Raw genomic sequence first — 19,239 nt, forward strand, 5'->3', positions numbered from 1 at the left:
CTAGCTCCCAAAAGGCCTGTGGGCCATATTGTAGGCATTCCTACCATCATCGTAGAAGTAAATTCCACTTGTGTACTAAAACTACTAGGCCCAGACATGACTTTGAGAGTAGCAAACACACGATTGGTGGGCAAGTGAAAGCTCCTTATAGCCTCTGAGATGGCTGACAATACTTGAAACTTCATGTTCAAAAGAGAAGAACTGCTCTGAAGCACACATTGCTGCTACAACAAGTGAAACTCTGGACAGGCAAAGAGTACAGGAACAGTCATGGGCACATATACATTATATTATTTGAGGCATGTGCTTTAATGCAATCAATAATATTATAGCACAAACATGCTGATTCATGCTAGATGTTTTGTGTTATATTTACATAGTTACATACTTGTTACTGTTGAAAAAAGAAACAGGTCCATTAAGTCCATACCTATAATCCTACCATGTTAATCCGGAGGAAGGCAAATCCCCCATGAGGTTGATGCCAATTGCCTCATTAGGGGAAAAACTCCTCCCCGACTTAAAATATGGCATTCAGAATAAATCCCTGGATCAACATCCCTTTTCCAGAATCTAGTACTGCTCATAAACTGTAATACTATATTTTACAAGAAAGGCATCAAGGCCCTACTTGAACTTGTTCAAAGAGTCAACCATCACAACATCCTGTGGCAGAGAGTTCCATAGTCTCAACGCTCTCATAGTAAAGAATCCCAGTCTGTGATGATGGTGAAACCTTTTCTCCTCTAGACGTAGAGGATGCCCCCTTGTCCTTGTTACAGGCCTAGGTGTAAAAAGATCATTAGAAAGATCTCTATACTGTCCAATTATATATTTGTACATTGTAATTAGATCTACCTATGCCGTCTTTTTTCTAAACTGAATAGCCGCAAGTTTGATAAGCTTTCTTGGTACCGCAATCGACCCATTCCCTTAATAGCCTTGTCACCATTCTTTGCACCCGTTCTAGTTCAGTTCCTTCTTATACAGAGGTGCCCAAAATTGTACACAATATTCCATGTGTGGTCTGATTAGTGATTTGCAGAGAAGCAAAACTATGTTCTTGTCATGAGCATCTATGCCTCTTTTGATGCATCCCATAATTTGGGTAGCAGCTGCCTGGCACCTGTTGCTAAAGGTAAATGTACTGTCTACCAATATCCCCAAATCTTTTTTAAGTGGCAGTTTTACCCAGTGTTTTACCTTATATTTAAATCTTTAATTTGGGGAAAATTATTATATCTTCCATTTAAAAAATAGATTGCATGGGTTTCTATACGTCTGTGGAGTCTCACAGGACAAAACTAGTCTGGCAGAGGTTTAGTCTTACTCTTTGTGAAAAAAATAAAATGGAAATTTTGTCTGAACTTGAAGATCCCTATTTAAGTAAACTTCCCAGAAAGCCAATATGTATGTAGAAAAAAAAATCTGGAGTATCCATACGTTCTTAAAATGGAAAGTATGTTCTTGAGTACCAGGAATGTTTGTTAACTTCAACATTTACGTCTTATGTAACTGACTATTTAAAAGCGTTTAGACTTAGAAATAATAAAGTGTAATGCGCAAAAGTCCTCGAAGCACAGGGCTAGACCCTACAGACAGCTTTTTTAATTGGTGCCAGTTATGCCAGACTAAACAATGTGGTAGTGGTATCCCATTTGGTGTAAAAAGTTACTAGGTGCCAGTAGGGATTTGGACATTGGTCTTTAAAGGGATTTTACGACACCTGAAATGGGTTGTCTCATGATTAAATATTACATTTTATCAGTTGGAATAATAAAAAAAAATGTGTGTAGATATTGCTGTTACATACTTGTTATAGCAACCCCTGGTGTTCTTTGCATTCCCTCTCAGAAAGTCCACCTAATGTGTCCAGTGCCGGTAGTCACACATGCTCAGGAGCTCAGTGCCGGATCTATTACGGGTGGCGGAGTGATTCCTGCTATTGTGCAGGTCAGCCAATAAGAATTGGTGACTAGAAGTGGCGTCTTCTCACCGGCACTGAACATATTAGGTGGACGTTCTAAAAAGAGAATTAAAAGAACACCAGGCAGCGCCATTACATAAATGTAACAACTGTAATCAATTATTATTCCAATTTAAAAAAATTATTGCGTTTTGATCTAACAGGCAAATGTAATAATTAATTGTGGGACAACTCCTTTAAAATATGGGCCGAACGCTCCATTATTTAAAAAAAAATAATAGAGCTAATTTCCCGAAACACCCTAACACACCTTGTCAACCCAGCACGATGATGTTTCATCTATAGTCATGTGACCACGACAGCAATCGATGGCCAGAGCAATGACGTGTTGTCTATTTATTCATTATATCTGTTTGTGGGTAAAATCGGTGACTTTTGATTTGCTTTATAGTCATCTACTTTTGGTAGGCGTAAACATGGTTGTATTATTCTGCAGTTGTGATACTGTCTATAATGTACAGTAGCTGAACTTTTTTTCCACTTAAGCCTGTTTCTTATTTCCATGGAACATAAGTTGCTCTAGAAAAAATAAATTTGCTGCTGATCATTTGAAATTTATAAAAAAAAATCATAAACATACACATAAGGTTGAGAAAACAGCTAATATTTTTGTGCAGGACGGATAGAATGAGAGAATGACGGGAATAGTACAGAGAATGGCCCATACCAAAAATATGCTAGGTATTAGTCCTCGAGTTCACTTCTGTCAAGTAGTTACAAATTCTATACAACTATTTCTCAGTTATATCTATTTCTTGGAAAGCTGGCTAAAAACTAATAGGCCACCATAACATTTCCTACAGGGGAGGCCCCGTGGCTTTTCCTTGGCCATAAATGTCAAATCTCATACCATAGAGGCAGCTCATGCGGCTGCTATGAGGCCATTGTCATGGTTGGTCCTATCCCCTTTGTTATCAAGATGGTGAAAAATTGTGAAGAACACTCTTCTATAGAAAAGTGAATGTTAGCAAATAATGGAGGAATTAGCACAGGGGTTATCGAAATGAGATGGGGAGAGGAAACACACACCAGTCCCTTCTGTCCTGGATGGTATTACCAAGCACCATAAGGTCGGGCCCCCTTTGCTCTATGTAGGTCACTGCCAAATCTCCCAATTTATCCCGTAGTATATCTGCTGTTTTAGATCTCCAAGAAAGCCGGGTGACAACCCATGTGGGAGATTACAGGTGGCCATATTGGTTGTCATACTACTTTTCCAGAAACAGATTTCACTAAGAGCTGTACAGAATTTTTAATACCTTGACAGAAGAATACGCCTCAAGGCCTTATATGTACTGTTTTTAGCGTGAAATAATCGGTGGTTTTCTAAACTTCATGATTTGTTGGAAAATCTACTATGATCAGCGGTAAATTCCCTTTTTCTAGAAGTACTTATGAAGTTCCATGAAAATGGGAAAAATATGTTTCAGTGGAATAAAGGGTCAGATACCATGGACTGTATATCATAGCTGCAGTATAATACTTCAACGTTTATGTCTACCAAAAATGTAGATGACTAACCCCAGTTACAAAGAGTTTGCTAATAAATCCCATATTACAGGAGTTTCTAAGTATTACTCATTATAGAAACATCACACAGCGCTCATACAATCATTCATAAAGGTTAAAGTCAGGATCCAATAAATTGTGGCTACTACCATAGAGAACTCGATTATTTCAAAGGGGTGTCCTATTAGGACAATCCCTGTCCATTTGTCCTATTACAGCATATGGACATCATAGAGGGGGTTCCTTTACTTGATCATCATTTAGAGAAGGGGTTGTCCAGATAGGACAACGCCTTTAATGGAAAATCCATGGCTATTATTATTATTATTATTATTATGTAGAGTAATAGTGATGTTATGTTGTCCTATATTGACTACAATACTGGGAAGTTGAACATGTTTACTATGTTGCTCTCTGTCAACCAATTACCTAGGCCTCATTCACACAGTGGTATTACGGATCCATGGTGGAAAGCTCTTTTAAATATGGTGCCTATGGCCTGCTATGGGCCCATATTGTTACCTCCATGTACCTCAAATTTAATGTTTGGTTTTTTTCTCACAGATTCTCCATATTGCAGAGACATCCTCCCCCGAATACAATTCTTTTAGGAAAAAATATGGTGAAACACATATATAAGGCGGCACAACAAGTGCCTACAGGCCCATAACATGGACCCATAAGAACTCCATGTGTCACTATACAATCTCTATGTTCCATGAGGGGACCCAAAGACTAGGGCTACATGTTTAATGGTTTGCAATATTGTCAGAAACCAACCAAATTATAGTTTTTTTCTTTTATGGAAAGCCTTGGCATGGTGCCTCCCCGATCTGAATCACATCCGTATAGTATGGCCTTATAGAAAGAAGGGAATAAATAAAGGGGAATGGGAAAGAAATAAATAAAAATATAAAAAGGAATAATATAACAGTAATGTAATAATTCGTCATTTTTCTTCTTTTTAATGTTTTCTTTGTTTATAAAAATTATATAGATTAAAATAGTGACAAATGCTCTGACCACCATCTGACCACTAATGGCTCTCCTCTGACTACCAGTATTAGTGAGTGGAAACACAGAGGATATTTTAAATGCAGCTCATTGCAGCAATGAGCATGGTACAGTATTTAGCGATCATGAAAATGGCTTATAGTGACCTTTTCCCCCTAATGTCCCTTATACAATACTTACAAATGAAGGGTAATTGCTTCCCGGTTAAGTATATTTAGGGTGGACTGCTCTTTAATGAAAGAACGGTTCTACATGTCTCTGGGTGTTGAATTATATTCCATTTTTTAACCTTTTGTTTTATATTTTGCGGCACCTTGACTCAACATTTTACTACAAACATAGATCTCCATTCACAGAAAACACTGCAGTCCGAGCGGCTTTTCAGGTTCAGATTTATAAACCCATTAAACTTGTAATGAATCATGAAAGTCATTGTACATGGGTGAGTGCATTAACTATATTGCAACTTCAGTATATCTTCCTAAATATGACAGCAGCTGGTGGAGTTTGACATTGTTGGGCACATTTCCAAGAACAGCAAATCCTGTTATGGTATAGCTGTCCAGAATTAAGCACATACATAATCACTACTTAATCCCCATACCCTAAACATTTATGCCAAACTGGCACCTCAGAATTTACAGTATATAAAGCTAATCCCATTGACAGGCCTTGATGGCTTAAAGTGTAAACCAATCCGTGGAATGTTCTAATAGTGTTACTATTTGCCAATTAAATAAAAATACAATACGTACTTATTTTTGTTCCTTGGATTCATCTTTGGCATCCATGATTTTTGCACAATATGTTTTTCAGTAGTCTACCTAATATATATTTTTCAATAATTTCCTAAAGGACATGTACACTTTGCAACCATTTTATAGCTACAATGTATCAAAAATAAAAATGGAGCAACATTGAAAATAGTTTTAATTAAACATCCATTTTCTGTATAAAGCTCCTATGCAGACCTATGTGTCTCCATGGTTACAGACTACGAAGAAACAAACTGTGTAGTCTGATCCTGTAGTCATGAATTACTACTATACTACTGTATGTAGGTTAAAAAGAGTAGGGTGCAGATAGACTATTCTACATGCCTCCATTCTGTATTCCCTCCATTTGCTTTTCTAGTAGATAGTTGGATCACAATCAATACTTAGTTCATCACAATCCACATATATTAAATCAGTGTGTTAGATTATTTCCAGTTCATATATAATGATGGTGTCAGAAAACAAAACATTTCTAAAGTTAAAGAATTATATAACAAAGGTTAAAACCAATACCCATGTTCATGTCATACAACACGGTTTTATCTGCCCGCTGAGTTGGCTACAATTTGGTTGCCGGAATTGGCTTCCAGGGACACAGTCCCAAACCCCACCATTTAAAATTCTGTATTCATCAAGTAGTGTGTAACAAGTAACCAGATTCTTTAAAAATGATTCAGCTGCCCAGCTCAGAGCTGGATTGGCACCGTACTAGCAGCAGAGAAGGGGAAAAGCAGCTTGGCTTCAGTCACATCATGGCATTCTGTATCTCAGACCAAAATATTCTTCAGATATTTCTGAAGATAATTCTAAAGATAATTGTAGGTTGAGAACCATATTAAAACATAAGGCTCTCATTGTGGATGCCGGAGTTTACCATCAAAACTCCAGTGCCAATCTTTGTTTGTGAATGTGATATCTATGTCTGAGGGAGGACCTCTGGATTATACTGCAAGTGAAACGCGGCGAGACACTAATGCATCCGGGTGGATATCAGTCAATAGTAATGGGGAGCAGCAGTGACATTGGAGGACGTAATATAGGTGTCAGTGTTGATGCAACAATTCATTCCTATATACAGTGCAATCCTGCTGTTCTGCAATGTTAGGGTCCTTACTGAAACCTCAACAAGTGATTAGTGACTATAGCCCCGTCTCACAAGCCAGTGTTTAAAGTTGACCTGTTGCATATTAGCAAATTATTTTTATAATATAGAATAAAAGTGTACTCTAAGATTAGTATATTTATCTACAGAAAAATAGATAGATGATAGAGAGAGAGAGAGAGAGAGATAGATAGATAGATAGATAGATAGATAGATAGATAGATAGATAGATAGATAGATAGATAGATAGATAGATAGATAGATAGATAATGAGATAGATAGATAGATAGATAGATAGATAGATAGATAGATAGATAGATAGATAGATAGATAGATAGATAGATAGATAGATAGATAGATAGATAGATAGATAGATAGATAGATAATAAATAGATAGATAGATAGATATGAGATAGATAGATAGATAGATAGATAGATAGATAGATAGATAGATAGATAGATAGATAGATAGATAGATAGATAGATAGATAGATAGATAGATAATGAGATAGATAGATAGATAGATAGATAGATAGATAGATAGATAGATAGATAGATAGATAGATAGATAGATAGATAATAGATAGATAGATATGAGATAGATAGATAGATAGATAGATAGATAGATAGATAGATAGATAGATAGATAGATAGATAGATAGATAGATAGATAGATAGATAGATAGATAGATAGATAGATAATTAGATAGATAGATAGATAGATAGATAGATAGATAGATAGATAGATAGATAGATAGATGATAGATAGATAGATAGATAGATAGATAGATAGATAGATAGATAGATAGATAGATAGATAGATAGATAGATAGATAGATAATGAGATAGATAGATAGATAGATAGATAGATAGATAGATAGATAGATAGATAGATAGATAGATAGATAGATAGATAGATAGATAGATAGATAGATAATGAGATAGATAGATAGATAGATAGATAGATAGATAGATAGATAGATAGATAGATAGATAGATAGATAGATAGATAGATAGATATGAGATAGATAGATAGATAGATAGATAGATAGATAGATAGATAGATAGATAGATAGATAGATAGATAGATAGATAGATAATTAGATAGATAGATAGATGATAGATAGATAGATAGATAGATAGATAGATAGATAGATAGATAGATAGATAGATAGATAGATAGATAGATAGATATGAGATAGATAGATAGATAGATAGATAGATAGATAGATAGATAGATAGATAGATAGATGATAGATAGATAGATAGATAGATAGATAGATAGATAGATAGATAGATAGATAGATAGATAGATAGATAGATAGATAGATAGATAATGAGATAGATAGATAGATAGATAGATAGATAGATAGATAGATAGATAGATAGATAGATAGATAGATAGATAGATAGATAGATAATAAATAGATAGATAGATAGATATGAGATAGATAGATAGATAGATAGATAGATAGATAGATAGATAGATAGATAGATAGATAGATAGATAGATAGATAGATAATGAGATAGATAGATAGATAGATAGATAGATAGATAGATAGATAGATAGATAGATAGATAGATAGATAGATAGATAGATAGATAGATAGATAATAGATAGATATGAGATAGATAGATAGATAGATAGATAGATAGATAGATAGATAGATAGATAGATAGATAGATAGATAGATAGATAGATAGATAGATAGATAGATAGATAGATAATTAGATAGATAGATAGATAGATAGATAGATAGATAGATAGATAGATAGATAGATAGATAGATAGATAGATGATAGATAGATAGATAGATAGATAGATAGATAGATAGATAGATAGATAGATAGATAGATAGATAGATAGATAATGAGATAGATAGATAGATAGATAGATAGATAGATAGATAGATAGATAGATAGATAGATAGATAGATAGATAGATAGATAGATAGATAGATAGATAGATAGATAGATAGATAATGAGATAGATAGATAGATAGATAGATAGATAGATAGATAGATAGATAGATAGATAGATAGATAGATAGATAGATAGATAGATAGATAGATAGATAGATAGATATGAGATAGATAGATAGATAGATAGATAGATAGATAGATAGATAGATAGATAGATAGATAGATAGATAGATAGATAGATAATTAGATAGATAGATGATAGATAGATAGATAGATAGATAGATAGATAGATAGATAGATAGATAGATAGATAGATAGATAGATAGATAGATAGATAGATAGATATGAGATAGATAGATAGATAGATAGATAGATAGATAGATAGATAGATAGATAGATAGATAGATAGATAGATAGATAGATGATAGATAGATAGATAGATAGATAGATAGATAGATAGATAGATAGATAGATAGATAGATAGATAGATAGATAGATAGATAGATTATTTCACTCATTAGATGTAAATTTCCTCAGACGTCATTGTTTTGTCAATTTTACTCCATCCTCCTTTACCGGTTCAGATTGGCCAAATTATGAGCACATCTCTAGCCAACCTTAGCCCTAAGCCCTAAGGCAAAATAGATCATAGAGGATGGATATAGAGATATAGATATATAAAGTTATAAAATAGTAAACAGGTGAAACCAGTATCACCCGTGGCTAAAAAGGGACAATTCTGGTGCGCTTGTTAATTGGTATAAAAATATCAACAACCACTTGTACGACATACAATTTTTGTTGATTATTAAAGAAACAGTACTCTGAAATGTTTTTGAACTATTCCCGTTCACTAACACTAAAAATGTCCTATGTTAGTGTGGCCTACTAGTCAGCAGTGAGAAGACACACACCAGCTGCAGGCGGCCGTCTCTCTAACAGCAGCACAACGTTTTAAGAGAAAGCGCTAAATCTGACCAACAAAAAAAAACTGCTCTCGACTACCTAACACACATAATCAACTTCTAAGAAGGGCGCACATAATCCTTCAGGCGGAGTGTATCATGTCTAGCAGGTATGTGTTTATTTTTTAAAACAGCGAGCTGCAAGAAGATAACCACTAATCTAAACATTTATTTAGAACTGGCAAAAGGACACGCCATTAAAATACTGCGGCTATTTATATTATGAACAGCTTGTATGCTTCACCCCTTTTAATATTTATAGTGTGACCATGTGACCAAGTGTTGGAGATACCAGTGGCACGTCGCCATCTGTGGGCTATACTGCAGTTAGTCAGCAGATTATGTTCTTTATGACACAATATCTTATGGCTTCTACGGGAACTGGACAGATGTTCTTTTTGGCTTCCAGCATGTAATTTTTACTTTTTATTTAAAAGGAAGGGATAAAAGGAACATATCAGGTGTGGGTTTAGGATGAAAACTAGCTAGCATTTACTATAGTTTAAACATCCTAATTGGCTACAATTTACCATTTGGTGGGTTGACTAAGTTGCCTTTGGGCATAGTAAGATTCAGTTCCCATGTAATTAGGCAACATTTAGACAATATCTTAATGGCACCATGAACTTGTGCTGAGGGACTCCAGCTGCAAACGCCGGCAGATTTCCTGATTGCACAACCAAATGTGGAATTAAGACTTCCAAAACCTATACTTTTACCTCCAAAGTTTTTGACACAGATGTTCATTAAAGACAAATTAGAGCGCAGGGATGTATTGGAACATATACGTGGTTTTAAAGCCGAGCCTATACATTGCACTCTGCTGGCATTTTTAGGAGCTGTAGGCTCTTTGATCTAGAAACTTCTCTACATCACTAAAGCTGATTCTTGTGTCACCAATTACTTGTGTATAGACAATTACTGTAATGATTATCACTCACATCATACATATTGCCCTACATGATTCCTCCAATATAATGTATTACAATTTTTTTTTATAAAATATGGGAGTAAAAAGAAAGGCCAGAAAATATGTATTATTTTCATTTTTGACACATGTACACAGGGCCGGCTCCGGGTATATGTGGGCCCTATATCAACAGGGTCACAGGGGGCCCATTGTCTATGCCACCTTTTGTTTGACAGGAATAGAGGCTGATGTCAACTCCAAAGTAACACTTATGGTTGCACATACTCGCAATGTCTCAGGCATCATCCAAACTTAAAAGCACTGAATAAAGAATGCAATAATTTACATGGTGCAAACTAATAAGCCAGGATCACACACACATTTTTAATGCAGTTTTTTTTTAGCTAAACACAGAAGTGGACACAAAAAAAGAGATACATCAGTCTTTTCTTTATACCGTTCCATCCTTTTGGATCCATTTTTGGCTTTGGCTAAACAAAACTTAGCCAAAAACTGCATTAAAACTGTGTGTGCGATCCTGGCCATATGCAATTAGGGACCAGCCAAATACTTTCTATAGTAGTACAGTCAATTGCTTAAAATTTTAATTTATTAAAATGAATTCAAATATATTTTTCAGTTCTAAATTAGGAAAATTCTAGGAGGAAAGAGGGACATTTGGGTAAAAAAAATAAGGACTGTCCCTTTAAAAGTAGGTCATTTTGGAGACATTTTATAAGCTGTATTTATGGACGGCTCTGTAGTCTGCAGCGCTATTCTTATTGTCAAATATATTGTAAACACGATAGACCCGATTTCAAGTCTATGGATCCACCAGGATTTGTTGAGATCTATTTGGAAATTGATCCATCGGTCTGGTTATGGTCCATTATCAACAGAAAATATTATAGTATTGTGAGCAGAGTTAGGAAATGTCATCACATTACATGGGTACTTATGCCATATGCATAAAAGCTGTTTGCAAACTTTCAAAAACTTTTTTGTTGTTGTCTGGTACAGAAAGTGTCAGTGACAAAATATGTGTAAAATTGGTCTTACATTCCCATACACCGTGAGACATTGTAATGCCTATGCCACTTGTTGGTATGTTTGGTTGGAACATGGTATAAAACAAAGGCTACTATGTCTTCTACCTTGTTGTGAAATACTTTACTCACCACAACAAACATTTAAAGGTATAGGCCCACCTTTTAATATCATGTCCATTGTATAGATTATAGAAAATTAACAATGTTTGCCATTAACATAGTGTTAAGAAAACGATCCAGTGAAGAGTTATGACATTTACTTACATTATATGGCGCAACTTCAGAACAGCCAATAGAAATGGCTTTCTGCTCTGCTTGTCAGGGAAGGAGCAGAGGCTCTGCAGTAGAATGGCAGTATAGCTAAGTAGACTTCTTCTCAGCTTGTTAGCACTGTAAATCTCTGAATCCTGACAGCTGATATGAACCCAGCACATGCCCATTCAATCGTTATTGTTTTATTTTATTATATTTTTATTGGTTTCTAAGGGAGTGTATATGGTGGAAATCACACAGTATAACCTGTATACTCAACTCTGGATCCCATGTTACCTATCAGCAGAGAACATAAGAAGGGGCCATATTATCAGTTGCCCAAGCACACACAGATTAGCAGCAGCACCAAGGGGGGAACAGAGATGCAAAAAAACAAAACAAAAAAAAAAACAACTTCAAATTACTTTAAAACAGCTATTAACAGCATTTCTGTACTTTTGTTATGAAAATTATTTATGGGATAACCCCTTTAACTATTATATTCAGGCATCAATAAAATCAGATACTTATGCAAATAAAACATGTGTGTTTTGGCAGTGTAAAAACAACAATACATTAAGGATTAAAGTCAGGATGATCCTTCGAGATGGGATACTCCCATTGACTCTACAAGACATAAAAGTTAGAAACTTGCAGTGAGCGTTAACCTATCAAAGGGCAATCCTGTGAAGCTGAGACTCAGTAAACAAGAGGTGTAATAGCTACACTGGATGTCTGGCAGCATAACAATCTGCCTCGATTAACAAATGGGAACGGTAGCACGACAGTGACAACATCAAAGCGACCTGGCTTTATTGACTTGATTAAAGAGCAAAGAAAACCTGCATCTGTAGCACCACAACACAATTACCAAAATGATGTATCATAATAACTCGCTGTCAGGTTGTAACAGCAACAACCAAACAAATACAAAGCTGCATGCACGCCACACTATGACTGTAAACGTGCAAACTTAGAAATGTTCTAATATAACAAAGGAGTAAACAACACAACAGATAATAATAATAATAATAATAATAATAATAATAATAATAATAATAATAATAATAATAATAATAATAAAACTGGAATCTAGAAGGTAGAAAGAGAGAAAAAGTAAAGAGGCTAATGTCCAAAACTGGTGCAAATTTATCTCAGTCCAGTACCAGATGCATTGAAATGGCTCCTGTTGTATGTCACACACGGGACCACTTACAGCTGCTATTTGCTAGGATACATTTACAACACTTTTGTGAGTTTGAAAATGTTGCAAGATCTTTTATGCATGTGTCACACAATCATCAATGTGTGTAAAGATTTTGTGTTCTGGTTCAGAACAATATAAAAAAAAATGGCTCACATGCCTATAATGATTATGGAACAAGTATAGTCACAGTTTTTTAAGTGAATTAGAACAGTTCCCACTACCCACCCATACATGAGACCCACTATTTTCTAATCAGTCAGAACGTGTACTGCATTAAAGTAGTATATATATATATATATATATATATATATATATATATATATATATATATATATATATATATATATATATATATATATTGTACGTTTAAGTATTCTGTTTATACTATTATTAATAAAAACTATACATATATGCTCGCTACCAGAGGATGAATCAGTTCCCCAAATTGAATGTGGAAAAACCATAGAGCAAAGTAACGGCACCAGGACTTCAGAATAGATGAAATAGGGTGGATTTATTCACCTCAAGTGAGCTCACTTGAGGTGAATAAATCCACCCTATTTCATCTACTCTGAAGTCCTGGTGCCGTTACTTTGCTCTATGGTTGATAGATAGATAGATAGATAGATAGATAGATAGATAGATAGATAGATAGATAGATAGATAGATAGATAGATAGATAGATAGATAGATAGATAGATAGATAGATAGATAGATAGATAGATAGATATGAGATAGATAGATAGATAGATAGATAGATAGATAGATAGATAGATAGATAGATAGATAGATAGATATGTAGATATATATCAGTAATACATATCTCCTCTCATTCCATGAGTGGAATACAGGCTAACCAAAGACTATTGTACATTATAAGGTAAACCATGGGGAACTTTAATTCTCTGTCCCTTCCTTAATTTATTATTGAAATTCTTCCACTACAGTTAAAACCCATTCCTTAGACCATTCTCTGATTCTGTACATAATTCCTGGATGGGACACCGGGCCGGAGCACCTACAAAATTACCAATGGTTTCGTTTCAGATAGATAACTAGGATCTATTACACTTATGACTGGGGTAGACAAATTCATGAAGACTATAGGGTCCTGTTAAACTATGGTAGTAGCCAGTCTAATTTTTTTTAGTAGACTCACAATAAGCAACTCACAACTCTCAAAGAAAACAAAAGAAATTACCCAAAAGGTTAGGCCCCAGCAGAAAATGACAGTACCTGCACATTGACTACCTGGTTCCTTAAATCTGTCCAGTCCTACTTTACAAATGAAAATGTCCAGTAGGGTGGATTTCTTAAAATAAAGAAGTACATACAACCAGTTAAGTTTTATTATGTAAACATTTTGCCTACATTACAGGCTGGGATCCATTTGTCAAATTGTATAACAGAGCAGTTATGAATCCTAAGCACTGGTCGGGTACATATGGGAATAGGTAGTTGGCAATAGATGGGTAATGAAAAAGTTATATCGAATTATGGGGTAAAATGTCCATATTTTGCCCAATTTTCCATCTACATGAATGGTTAACCTAAAGATCATTCTTGAACCCTTTGGTTGAGCATCTGAAAGGCTCTAAGAATGACCTCAAGACAAGATGGTGTAATTGTTCTTTAGGACACAATTGGACCACTCTGAGAACCAGTCCGACCTCTAGTTGGACAGAAGCAGAACTTTTATAGACATCAGTAGAAAACAACCCCCAATTTTGGTTCCAGTTGGTAATGTTTAGATACATAGACTATCTGGCTCTCTAAGGCACCACAGATTTCCTCGGAGAGTGTGCTGGAAAAAGGATAATAACTTATTGGGTGCAAAATTTTTAAGAATATTCACATTTTGATGTCTATAAAACCCACTCTCCTGCATATGAATAAAATGATCATATTGCTGGCTTCCAAACTGAATTGTAATGCCAAAGCCCTGCATGCCCCACCAGAAACTATATCAGTTCTTTCAATGATATGTTACCCCCATGAATATACACTGCGCATTTGAAATACACCAAAGAGTTGTAGCAGTGCCTTGTTTGTCAGATGCAGAAGAGCTGGATATGTCACACAACAAACTGTGAAATCATGAGCACTGTTGATTTATCAGGATACACAAGCAAGTTAAACATAACACATTCAGCTCTGCTACATCTGTATAAAAATATGTAAATCAAAGAACCTATGCTTAAATAATACATTATACAGGGTTGTAAAGCCTTAGTCAATTCAAATAAAATGTAATTTCAAAGGTTAGCAACGTCAAACCAGACCCCCAGCCAGAATTCATTTGCAATATATTGGACATATGCTCAGCAAAGGAGGTCAAACCCATTAGGTAACTCACACCATACCAGACAACCATAGGGGTTTTGTATAAGTCTAGATTTATGGGTCTCTTATGAATGTAGACCTGTGCTCACAGAAAACATACATAAAAAAAAAAAATGTAGGTAATTAAAATGAGACTATAATGCAAATGACAGTTCCAGGTCCTAAGTCTACTGACACAAATTGTACAGAAGAAATACATAATCCTAGCTAGAGAGCGAGGCATTCCTTCAATAATCAGCCATATGTAGGCCACTTGTGATTGCATTTCGTCACAGAATTCTAATGTATCCAAACAAGGCAAGAAAACAGTGATGTAGTCATTATTATTGTTGTCTACTTGTAGCATTTGTACATAGTACAGTATATGATCCCTTACCCAAGCCCTGCACCCTAATGAAAACCAGAGCTGCGCTCTTCAGCACAAATCAACTCTTTTTCATTTAAGATCATATACACTCCTTAAATAATAAAGGATAATTACTCTCAGACTCGGAAGATTTACTCCTTCAGATCTCTATCATCCTGACTTTTTTTCTGTTTATTTAGAAACAAATGAAACATTTACAAATAAATGTTCCAGAGTGAAATGGATATATACTCTAGCGGCAAATGGGGGGGGGGGGGGTGGAAGAGCCAATAGGTCCCCATACAAAATACTGGGCTAGGAAAAAATAGGAAAGTACTATAAAAATAAAGCCAATGGCTACTAGTGATATAGTGCTTCTCCTGGACAGATACATTCTGCAATTATAAAGTGTAAAACTACAAGTCCAGACTATCTGACAGCCTATCGATAATACTATGTTGTAACTCTATGTAACACTTTACTTTAGGGAAGGAAATGTGGTATTTTTGACACATTAAGGTCATTTACAACTGATCCTTCTTTTTTACACATGACTGTAGGGCCATGCAGGAGTACACACAAGGGACAGATGTCCACTGACCTACTATAGAAAGCTTTAAATAGCTGATCTCTGCCTCTGATATACAGATAAAATATTGCAGAGTTTGGCATTCTGTAGATTTTCAGCTGTTGTGCAAGCACAAGACACAGAATGTCCTGCTGGGACTTATAGTTCCACAACAGCTGAGGATCTGCATGAAGCCCTTGCCTGAGCTAGTGGCTGCAATGCCCAGGAAAGTTCACAGGTCTGCATGCCATGTTTTATGACCCTAGTGGTGCCTTTCTGTCCAAACAGCATGCAGACAGGGTGTCAGGACTACAACCACAGCTCATTAACCCCCTGAGGATTAACCGACTGTAAAATGACCATTTCCACCCCCCACACTCCTTGTACTAGTCTGGACCATCTTGGTCAGAGGCACACTCCCTGTTATAGTCATCCACACTCCACTCACCTACAGTCCCTGTACTATTAACCCATAGTCCCTGCACTAGTTACCACTAGTAATCGATAGTCCCTATAATAACCCACAGTCATTGTTAAATTCAACTTCATCCTTCTAATAGTTACCCATATTCCCAGTACTAGTCACCCACAGTCACTGTAATAATTACTTGCAATCCCTTTAATAGTCACCAACACTCCTTGTACTAGATAGTTACCCAAAATATCAGTACTAGTTGCCGACACTAATTGTACTACTCATTTACACACACTCACAATCCCTGTTATCCACGTTCTCTGTACTGGCCACTTACAGTCCCTGTATTCAATAGTTACCCACACTCTTTGTACTAGTAAAACATGCTCTCTGTACTAGTTAGACACCTACCCTGTAATATTTACCCACATTCTCTGTACTAGTAACCCACATTCTCTGTACTAGTTATACACATACCCTGTACTAGTTACCAATATTCTCTGTACTAGTAACCCACATTCTCTGTGCTCATTACCTACACTGTCTGTACAAGTCACCCACATTCCCTGTACTAGTCACCCATATTTTCTTTACTGGATACCCACATTTCCTGTACTAGTTACCCACATTCTCTGTACCAGTTACCTACATTTCCTGTACTAATTACCTACATTCTCTGTACCAGTAACACACAGTCTCTGTACTAGTTACCCACATTCTCTGTAGTAGTTACCCACACTCCCTGTACTAGTTATCTACATTCTCTGTACTAGTAACACACACTCTCTGCACTAGTCACCTACATTCTCTGTGCTAGTCACCCCCACATTCTCTATTAGCTACCCACATTCTCTGCACTAGTTACCCACATTCTCTGTACTAGTTACAAACGCTCTGTACTAGTTATCTACATTCTCTGTACTAGTAACACACACTCTCTGCACTAGTCGCCTACATTCTCTGTGCTAGTCACCCACATTCTCTGTTAGTTACCAACACTCTCTGTACTAGTCACCCACATTCTCTGTACTAGTTAACAACACTCTGTGTACTAGTCACCCACATTCTCTATTAGTTACCCACATTCTCTGTACTAGTTACCAACACTCTGTAGTAGTCACCCACATTCTCTGTACTAGTTACCCACATTCTCTGTACTAGTTACCAACACTCTCTGTACTAGTCATCCACATTCTCTGTACTAGTTAACAACACTCTCTGTACTAGTCACCCACATTCTCTGTTACTTACCAACACTCTCTGTTCTAGTCACCCACATTCTCTGTTAGTTACCAACACTCTGTACTAGTCACCCACATTCTCTGTTAGTTATCAACACTCTCTGTACTAGTCACACACATTCTCTGTTACTTACCAACACTCTCTGTTCTAGTCATCCACATTCTCTGTTAGTTACCAACACTCTCTGTACTAGTCACACACATTGTCTGTTAGTTATCAACACCACCTTTTAGTTACACACATTCTATGTACTTGTTACCCTAACTCTTTGTAGCAGTTACACATTCTCTGCACTAGTCTCCCACATTCCCTGTACTAGTTACCCACATTCTTTGTACCAGTCACCCACACTTTCTGCATTAGTTACCCACACTCTCTGCACTAGTGATGCCCCCTCCCCCCCACCTTGACAGACAGGTTACTCACTGTAAGGGCAGTCATCCTTCTTGGTCCCGCTAACCCTGCCGGTGTCATCGATCTTGAGGAAATACTTGTGGAAGGAGAAGAGCTTCCTGAAGCGAATATCTCCTTGAAGGTGGTTGTAACTTCGCACGTGTCTCCCAGAGGAATAGTTGGAGGAGATCTCCGGGGGGCGCACTGACCCTCTACCCCAGACCTCATTACAGGTGGCAGACAAGGAGTAGACCAAGAACAAGAGGAGCAAAGAGCGGGGCAGGTGACATAAGCCTGGGGCACCATGTGTCAGTATCCATTTCCACATTGTACTGAGGCTGAGGGCTTCAGAAGATGCTTCATGGAAAGACACATAATGGAAAGATAAAATCCAATGTGGGGTGAGCTGGGATCTGGTGACCACTGACTCCCAGGACTCTGCTCTGTGCTGTAGACTTTAGTGCATCAACATCCATAACTCCTTAGGAGACCATCCACAGCTGAGGAGCTCTCATGCCTCTGCTCACTTGGAGATCTTCATCCAGAAGATGCTGCTGTTGGCTTGCACTGCCCTGTCTGCTTCTACTTCATACACCCACTTTCCCAGCAGTCTCCCAGCATGTTAAAATTTGCAGTGCCTGGAAAAAAAAAAAAGAGATGACATGTTCATTTCCCCCCCAAAAAAAGTCTTAATCCATGTAGAACCCCCCTCTTCTTCTTCCTCCTCCTCCTCCTCCTTCTTCTGGAGATGAGCAGTCAGCTCTGCTGTAGACAGGTTGGAAGCTGAAGTGTAAATGACAGTGATTACAATGCAGAGGTGGGATGTCTTTTGGTGGGGTCAGACAGAGGTGGTCATCTGAAACCCAGGAGTTAGGGGGGAGTCCCACAGGAGGGGAGGGGGATTCTCTTGAAGGCGGTATAGACACAGACAGAGATCACTGATCCCTTGCACTGATCTGGATGCTACTAATTGCTGCTAAACTCCCAGCTCCTCTGAGCTGCTGCCCACCAGCAATGCACAGTCCTGCCCTGCACACACTCATGTCTTGCTGTATAAGCCAATCCCCACCAGGGAGCCCCTGCTTGTGTTTTTGGCAGTGAAGTGCTCCACCTGGAGATTGTTTTACTCCCCTCTACTAGAGAAATGTTGCAGACCAGCACAAGACAGGGTGGTTGGGAGAAAAAAAGCTTCTCATTCTTAACCCTTAAGTGCCCACAGGCATTCGTGTTACATCCT

The 19,239-nt window shown here is 36.8% G+C and overlaps 1 protein-coding gene across 1 annotated transcript in view; it reads right to left on the bottom strand.

Annotated features, from left to right (window-relative positions):
- FGF10 (fibroblast growth factor 10) overlaps positions 1 to 19,001 on the bottom strand; it is an 81,905-nt gene extending 62,904 nt beyond the window's left edge. Inside the window, exon 1 of the mRNA XM_075839699.1 lies at positions 18,036 to 19,001. Coding sequence (XP_075695814.1) covers positions 18,036 to 18,330 — 295 coding nt within the window. The 5' untranslated portion in view covers positions 18,331 to 19,001. The remainder of the gene's footprint in view (positions 1 to 18,035) is intronic.
- Between the last annotated feature and the right edge of the window lie 238 nt (positions 19,002 to 19,239).

This window comes from Rhinoderma darwinii, chromosome 1, assembly GCF_050947455.1.
Source record: "Rhinoderma darwinii isolate aRhiDar2 chromosome 1, aRhiDar2.hap1, whole genome shotgun sequence".
NCBI lineage: Eukaryota > Metazoa > Chordata > Amphibia > Anura > Rhinodermatidae > Rhinoderma > Rhinoderma darwinii.